The 7,739-nt window shown below is 41.8% G+C and overlaps 1 protein-coding gene across 2 annotated transcripts; it reads right to left on the reverse strand.

Annotated features, from left to right (window-relative positions):
* Positions 1-1,746: 1,746 nt before the first annotated feature.
* Positions 1,747-6,101, reverse strand: LOC124682156. 2 transcript variants are annotated; one of them, XM_047216897.1, is made up of 4 exons: positions 5,866-6,101; positions 3,101-5,513; positions 2,650-2,771; positions 1,747-2,571 (listed from the first exon to the last, which is right to left on the reverse strand). In XM_047216897.1, exons 2-4 carry the CDS (start codon positions 5,358-5,360, stop codon positions 2,488-2,490), a joined length of 2,466 nt encoding a protein of 821 aa, XP_047072853.1. In that variant the 5' UTR covers positions 5,361-5,513; positions 5,866-6,101; the 3' UTR covers positions 1,747-2,487. The 2 variants fall into 2 exon arrangements, with proteins under 2 accessions (XP_047072853.1, XP_047072852.1); XM_047216896.1 differs by having other exon boundaries at positions 1,752-2,574; positions 5,866-6,100.
* Positions 6,102-7,739: the final 1,638 nt, after the last annotated feature.

Raw genomic sequence — 7,739 nt, forward strand, 5'->3', positions numbered from 1 at the left:
CCTATAACAACAGGTTCTTTGTGAAAAGATAACCAGCCTCTGCACCGGTAAGTGCACCCAGCAAAATATGTGGACTAGTGCTGCAATGTTATATGGGCTGGCGCAATGGGAAGCATGTCAAAAGGTGATGAGTCGTGACATGTGAAAATATCGGTCAGACATGGTATTTTTTCTGCAACTCAAGCCAAAATGTTTGCCAAGATGCATTGAATCTGTCACTCAAACATCTTGATTTCATTTAATTGTGGTGCTAAGTATTCACATAATAGCGCCATAAAGTTGGAGTTCAATTGAATGTAAGTGCATGCACAGTTCAATCATTTTTATCATAGTCCATGATTGTAATGTGCTATGAAGATGGCAGCAACAAACAGCACCTGGCAATATAAATCCTCAACTTTTTTTCGAGACCATGGAGAAGAAATCCTTAACTTCCGACGGCTAATAATTTTCAGTTAGTTCCATCATAGATATAACCAAGTTTATTAGGTCATCATCGGTTTGAGAGGACAGAAAGAATGCTTTCAGATTAAGAAGATGAATAAACCAACTCACTCGTCGCAGTATAACCTCCATGTGACAGCTGTTTACCCTCATTATACACTAAGGAACATAACAATTGGTATGGGAGCTGATTTGGGAACAATCCACTGGTTGCAAAGATGAAGTCCAAGATGGAGAATACGATGGTGACACTGACGGATATGATGCAGGTGCTGGCCATGTCTCCATTACCAACCTTGACGTCATATCTGGTCCCACTGGTCATGGCTGCGAAAAACCATGCCACATCAGGCCAGCCTTATCTTAAGGTTCCACCTCCTAGGCTGTCACAGCATCCACACATTGACACGAAGACAACAGAAAATCACCAAGGATTGCTGTTTTGCATTACTTTTCTACTCTGAACAATCTCCATAGCATTTTGCAACACCAAAAGGGCAGTCCTAGTACCAACAGCTCTAACCATGACCACCACCCAACAGCTCAAAACAAGCTGCTGCATGAAGAGGAGAAATGTCATGTGCACTCTGAAGGATGGAAGCAACAGCAAGCGCATGGCAGTTGCAAACTAGGGATCACAGAATTCTAATAACTTTCCAATTGGGCCGCGTTGCATTTGTTCATTATCTCCTTAAATTTTTGTCTTATCAATGAGACTAGAAAATGAACTATGGCACCCCCATCGGGAAACTTTAAACGGAGATGCCAGTTCGTTTACATTGGCGCCTCGATGCCAGGGCATCTGAAATGGCTAAGGATATGCCAATTCTGAAATAAAGAAAGAGTTGTTCCATTTTGTCGCAACGCTCCTGGGTCCTTAGCCGTTTCAGGTGGCTTCTCTTCAGCCGTCGACATAGACAAGTGCAAGTCTCCGCCAAGGTTTCCAAGGCGATAAGCCATCATAAGAAATTAACCCCCTCCTTGACGGCTAAGGCGGACACTTAAGCGTCTAAGGCAGGCAAAATGCTAAGGCGCTGCCAGGTGCCTAAGCGTCCATAAGGCAACGCCTTGAAAACCATGGTCTCCGCCCGAGTTCCCTGTGCACCCATGGAGGATTGAAGGTCTTCTATACAGATGGGGGTGCCAAAAGTTCATTATCTAGTCTTGTTGCTATTGGACAATATATTATTAATCACCAAGTTTGTTAGGCACATCTATTAATTAATTGGCTAATCGAACTTTCTTTTTTACGTCAGACCTTCTTCCGTTGCTACAACACTATTTTTTTTTTTTTTTGAGGAATTTGCTACAACACTATGGAAAGGGGCGCCGCCCAAATGCCGGTTGTTCCTTCCTTGGGCTCGCTATGCAGCGCCGGATCTGGACCACAGACACCATGTCACCAGGCGTGGCATCTCAAACCATGGCTCGTGTCCTTTTTGCTCACAGATGCTGGGAATAGCAAAGCATCACACATAACGTTTTCTTAGAGTTATGACCATATCAACACTCTTCTAGGTTAAATCTCTATTTGTAAGATAGTAAAATGATGTTTCATGCACTATAAGATTCTAAGGCTTTGCTTGAGGTTTGACATGAGTTCCAGACCAGCAATAACCAGAAAAGGCAAATAGCTGGTTTGACCAGAGAAGAATTAGTAACCAGCTATGAGCATGAAATCATAGATTTAAATGTTTTTTGAAAGATCATTGAACAAAAAAATTGGGAATCAGGTAATTACTTTCCCATGGTGGATCTAAATATTTTTTTTTACAGTTGGATTTAGACAATTTCAAACAAGTGAGAAGGCTGGTTTATTATCCCTGGTTTTAGCTATTTATTTCATATCTTTCAACAGTTTCTGTTTTCCGCTTGTCACTGACTTAACTGATGTAAGGCTTGTCAGCACAAAGGAAAGAATATGCTGGTTTGTCATGATCAACTCAGTGTTATAGTAACTGTAGAATACAACCAAGTAATATGTAAAAGACATCACTAAAGAGTCAAAGACAGTGCATAAACTTCCCTGCAACTGAAAGCCATTTATACCTGCAAGTATTCAAAATCATTATCGACAAAAGAAGCATCCATTACTGGTCCAACAGCTCTGCCCTCTTCAAATTTTGTCTCCTGAAACAAAGTAAAATAGTCCTAAATTTATGCACCACCAATGTCACAAAATAAGGATTTCAGACTTCAGCATACCTCAAACTCAGGAACAGATGGCATCATCTCATGCATATTTGGAAAAGGGTTATCAACCTGAAGCCCTTCAACATTCTTCCTCACAGGTGCTGGTGCATTGTTGGTTTGTGATGGGATAAAAGCTGGAGGCAAAATAGTAGAGTCAACATTGGAGCTGGAAGGCACTGGAAGTATTTCGACACTAATATCATCCAGAGGAGGAAAATTCTTCACATTAAATGCATCGTGCTCTAAACGTCCAAAAGGATAAGATCCTTCCTCAATCTTTGCCAGGTTGTCCCGGTCTTTATGTTGAAACTCATTTTGTGCAAGATTTCTGAAGAATGACCACCTCTGGGGTTCATAGTTAGGCATGTTCAAGCTAAGGACAGGATCATTAAAAGGACGTGATTGCACTACAGCGTTAGCGTTGGCAAAGAAATCAGAAAGAATGTCAGGGAGGTCCTCTCACCAGTACCACCAGCAATGTCTCTTTTATCTGTTTTAGGGACAATTGGTTCCTTATGAGAATCATTAACTGTACTGGTGGAACTTGGCACAACTAGATCACATTCAACATCAGTTGACAACGCAGGCTTGGGAGTATCCCGACTAAAATGATGTCCCATATCAGCATGATCTCCCCACAGATTAGCTGCTTCTATGCCATCACCAGTTATCTCGGTCGGTTTACCTCTGGCTACAATCTTTTCTGGTGTATGCATACTCATATCTTTCGAGGACATCTTCTCGCCAACCAGTTGTTTATTAAAAGAAGTATGTTGTGCAGTATTGCTGTATTCTTTTTCAAACTGTGTGAGACTATCAACAGTAGCTGGATCGTTAAAATTTATTGCCCATGTGGCTAAATTTGTTTTTTCATTCCCCTCAACTGCAGGATCAATGGCTTCTGCAATGGGTTCATTTACCACACGAGATTGTGACTGAAGAATCAGAATCTGAGAATTAAGTGGATCATCAGATTTAGATAACCGGTTCAGAACCCCTGCCTGCTCCCTTGGAATCCAGTCAGAATGAAAAACTCGTCCAGGGTGAGGTGGTGAATTCTTATTGCTGTGATCTGACATGTCAACTTGAAATTCAGAACACCCAGATGCAAAAGCTTCACTAGATTGGCGATCATCTTCATTACACTCTGAACCCTGAGTAGGAGACATAGCTTTTGATGCTGTATAAGTATCTAGGCTCTTTGCACTGTAACTTGGATGAAAAGAAGATGCTAAGCCTTCTTGAACAGAAGCAATGGGAGGGACTTCCGAATGCATAAATTTCGGAACAGAAGAGTCATGATCCAGCATAGGAGCATTCAGATTATCAAGAGACTCAAAATAATCCAGTCCATTCTTTTGAAGCGGCATTTTAACAGAATCCTGTTTTTCCTCCTTCATTGATCCTATCTTCATGCCACCGTCATAAAACTGTTGCTCAAAAGATCGCAGTAAAGCAGTTCCAGAATAAGGTGCATATTGGGAAGCATATCTAAAGTCTGAAGGGCCCGATAGAGGAATAGACATCTGGTCGTCGTTATCATTAAATCTTTCACTGGAAGTTGGATAAGAGTAATCAGAACCATGCACATTCTGGATCCCATGGCTAAGGTAAGAATACAAAGTTGCACTATTATCACCGGATAGACCCACTGGTACTGGTCTCGACATCATAGCATGAGGCGTAGAAGTTGATGCATTCACATTATGCAAACTGGAACCGTGATTCCTTAAATCTGCCTGATTAATGTCAACATTGAAGTTAATGAACTGATCAAACTCGCTGATGGATGTGTTTACTAAAGCATGCCCACTTGAAGGTTTTGCAGCTCCCATATCCATTCCGTTGATGGCAACAACATACTGAATCCCAGAATCGCTATCCATACTGCCCAGGCTGAAATTCATGTCATCAAAATCAACCGAGGACACGAGAAAGATCCTAAGCTTCTGGGACCCCTCGCCACTATCAAGGAAGGCACATTCCTCCATCATGTTTCTCAAATCTTCATCATTCGAAACTGAGATCAGTGCATCAAGATCTTCACCAGGTAGCTGATACTTGATAGTATGAGGTTGATTATAGATGGCTGTCGTCTTCTGTTTGAGCTCCTGCCAGGAAGTATTTCTATTGATTCGAATTATACGTGTCTCGCCACCAGCATACCTAAGCTTCCCATCACTTGGTCGGGGTAATATTTTACCCCCAAAGCTACAGAGAACTTTTATCTTTCTTGAGGAGTCTGAGGCCCCAGAAGAAGCATAACCATGGGTCAGTCCATGACTACTTCCACCACTAGATGGAGCTCGTGGAACCAATCTAGTTGATACGTGCCTGGTTCTATTTTCGTTTTCATCAAAAGATCTTGTTTCAAAGTCCCCGGCTTGCTGATTATCTGTAGTCAAATAAATTGATGCATCAAACCTACTTTCAGCTCCTGTACGGTGAGCACCAAGGATTCCTCTAGAACTTTTTTGATTGGCACCAGCTGCAGCAGTTTGATCACGAGGCATAACAGGAACCGGAGGCTTCTTGGATATAGTTCGATCCCTCATGAATTCAAGAGCAAACTCCTCCCCAGTCTGGATTGAAAAATTAAGGACAGGCTTAACGGTGCCTGTAGCAGGGTACTCTGGAACTGGGGAGCTGGTAGATGTTGAACTTGAGGATCCATGTACAGTGCCCTGACCTGCGTACGGGGCATCATCTTTTCTAGGTTCCATCAAGCCGTCTCGACTAAAGCATCAGGATTAAGCAAGACCTACAACTCGTTGCCATTTTGTCCATGTATCTAACAAATGATTATTTTTTCGCTTTATATCATAGAAGGAGGACATCAATAGTTGCAGAAGACCTAGCAAAAAATGCAGCTCAACCTGCACAGAAGTACAATAATCACACTTAACAACAAACATGAAACACTGGAGTATGTTCTTTAAAAAAGTCAAAGTACCCAGGTGAGGACTGAGGAATGAAGCCATCACGTTGTGTTTAGCGCATAACGTGATGAAAGATCGCTGTTGTGCAGGAAAAGGTGCATCAAAATTAATATGGTACGAAGCAAGGACAAGCTAGATAATCCAGAGAGAAGTTCTAGTGATATTCCACGATAAACGCGACATAGAACAAAAGCAGCAATTTTCAGGAGCAACTCAAACACACTATTGTATTTTTCTTTTTGCCGAAGCAGCAGCTCAATCCAGAGGGGAGGGGAGGGCAATAGCTCACCGCGTCGTCGGCCTCGCTAACAGGAGCACGCCGCTGGACGGCCGACCCGAACCGATAGTCAGTCGACTCAGCAGCAAGGTGGTCCTGACCTGAGCTGACGAGCGCCGCGCCGCCGACAAGGTCAGCCGAGGCAAACCGCCGCCGGGGGTGCTGATTCAGGTGGGGAAAGGTGGGGAGGTGCTGATTGGGGCCGAGGAATCAAGGAGGCGACGGGTGTGCCAGGACAAAGGGAAGGGAGGGAGGAGAAAGGGAGAGGAGAGACGCGACACGACGCTGACACCGAGGAATTAAACTACTCCGGTACTCTGAATTGACGTTTGTCTTAAATTTAGTCATATGGAGGAAACGTATTCTGAACGCGTGCGTTGCAGACGGAAGAATAAAAATTAATCTTTTAGGTAAAAAGTATGTCGACCTAAATATTATTTCAAAATCAATGGAACATCATAGCCGCTAGTTTTAGCGCCATTTTTCCATTAACAAAGCACGAGTGGTGGATTCATTTCTTGAAAAATAAAATGTAAAAGCTATGAATAATAAAAGGGCTCGGGGTAATGTGACCATCCCCACATAATGCCCCATCAATTCAGCCCAAATAATGTGAGAAAAAGGTTCTTCATTTCTTAGACAAAGAATTGATCTTTTGTTGGTAAAAGTTATTTGTTTAGACTTCTAGATGATAGAGTGTACTCCCTCCATACATGTTTATAGGGATATTGTACATTTCGAGAAAAAATATTGGCTTCTAAGTTGGCTAACGAAATATAAGATATGTGTCACAAAAATTAAACAATTTACAACTAATATTAAGTATGAGTTCAATAGTATAATTTTTGTGTCATATATCTCATGTTTTCTTGACTAAATAGGTAGTTAAAGTTTTTTTTTCAAAATATGTAATACTTCTATAAAACGGTATGGAGGTAGTACATTTTTGGATTCAAAAGTTTGCACTAATGGATGCTTTAACTTTACTTCCGGACGCATTCTAATACTTATATTATTTGGTGATAGATTTTTCTAAAAATTTGGTCAAATTTACTTAGTTATACTTTTTTTTAAGTATAAGGATTAAGCTTTGGGATGGAGGTAGTACATGTTAATGCATTCTTGTCAGATTTTTTAATTTGTGTCTTGTAACTTCTGAACCGAATTGTTATACTCCTTAATATTAACTTTTTGTACTGCTATTTGACAATTTTAACTTTCCCCGCATTAATTGACAAGGTCTATACTTTTCCAACTGAAATTGTGTGTGTCCGAAAGACGCATCTGTGTACTTCTGGGCTGATACTTGTTTTCCATTTCTTTTGTTAAACTTGCTAGCCTATCTAAGTGAACTTTTGTGACGAACCTTTTTCTCCCTTTTAACGTGAGTTGTACATGTCGCTGTAGAATTTGCGAATCGCGTATCCTTCTCTAATGCACTTTCATCCCTACTTAAAATGTCCACTGCACATGTACTGCATTTTTGTAAAACTCTTTCCTTGGTTTTATTCTCAGGAGTGACTTTCAAACTCAGTCAATTGCATTGCTTTATTTCTCATCCACACGTGTAGTTTTCCACTAATCAGCAGCGCATATGCTACCTCTTCACTTTTTCCCCATCCATGCTTACAGATGCATCAGCAGACCTTCTCGGGACCGCACCTCCATGGCGGCAAAGCTCCGTGGGCAGTGCTGCAGCGGAACAAGCAACAATTTTTACAGGGAATTGGCTCATGAGATGGCCTAATGGAGATGACGACGGCAAAGCCAAAAAAAAAAAAAAGGAACCGCCCGAATTGATCCATCCGACGGCCACCATGCGCGGGAGCACGGTCGGGGCGTAATTGCGCCGTCAAAATCTGTCAAATCGGCGGGAAATTGAGCGA

This window comes from Lolium rigidum, unplaced genomic scaffold (genome assembly GCF_022539505.1).
Source record: "Lolium rigidum isolate FL_2022 unplaced genomic scaffold, APGP_CSIRO_Lrig_0.1 contig_69543_1, whole genome shotgun sequence".
NCBI classification, from domain to species: domain Eukaryota; kingdom Viridiplantae; phylum Streptophyta; class Magnoliopsida; order Poales; family Poaceae; genus Lolium; species Lolium rigidum.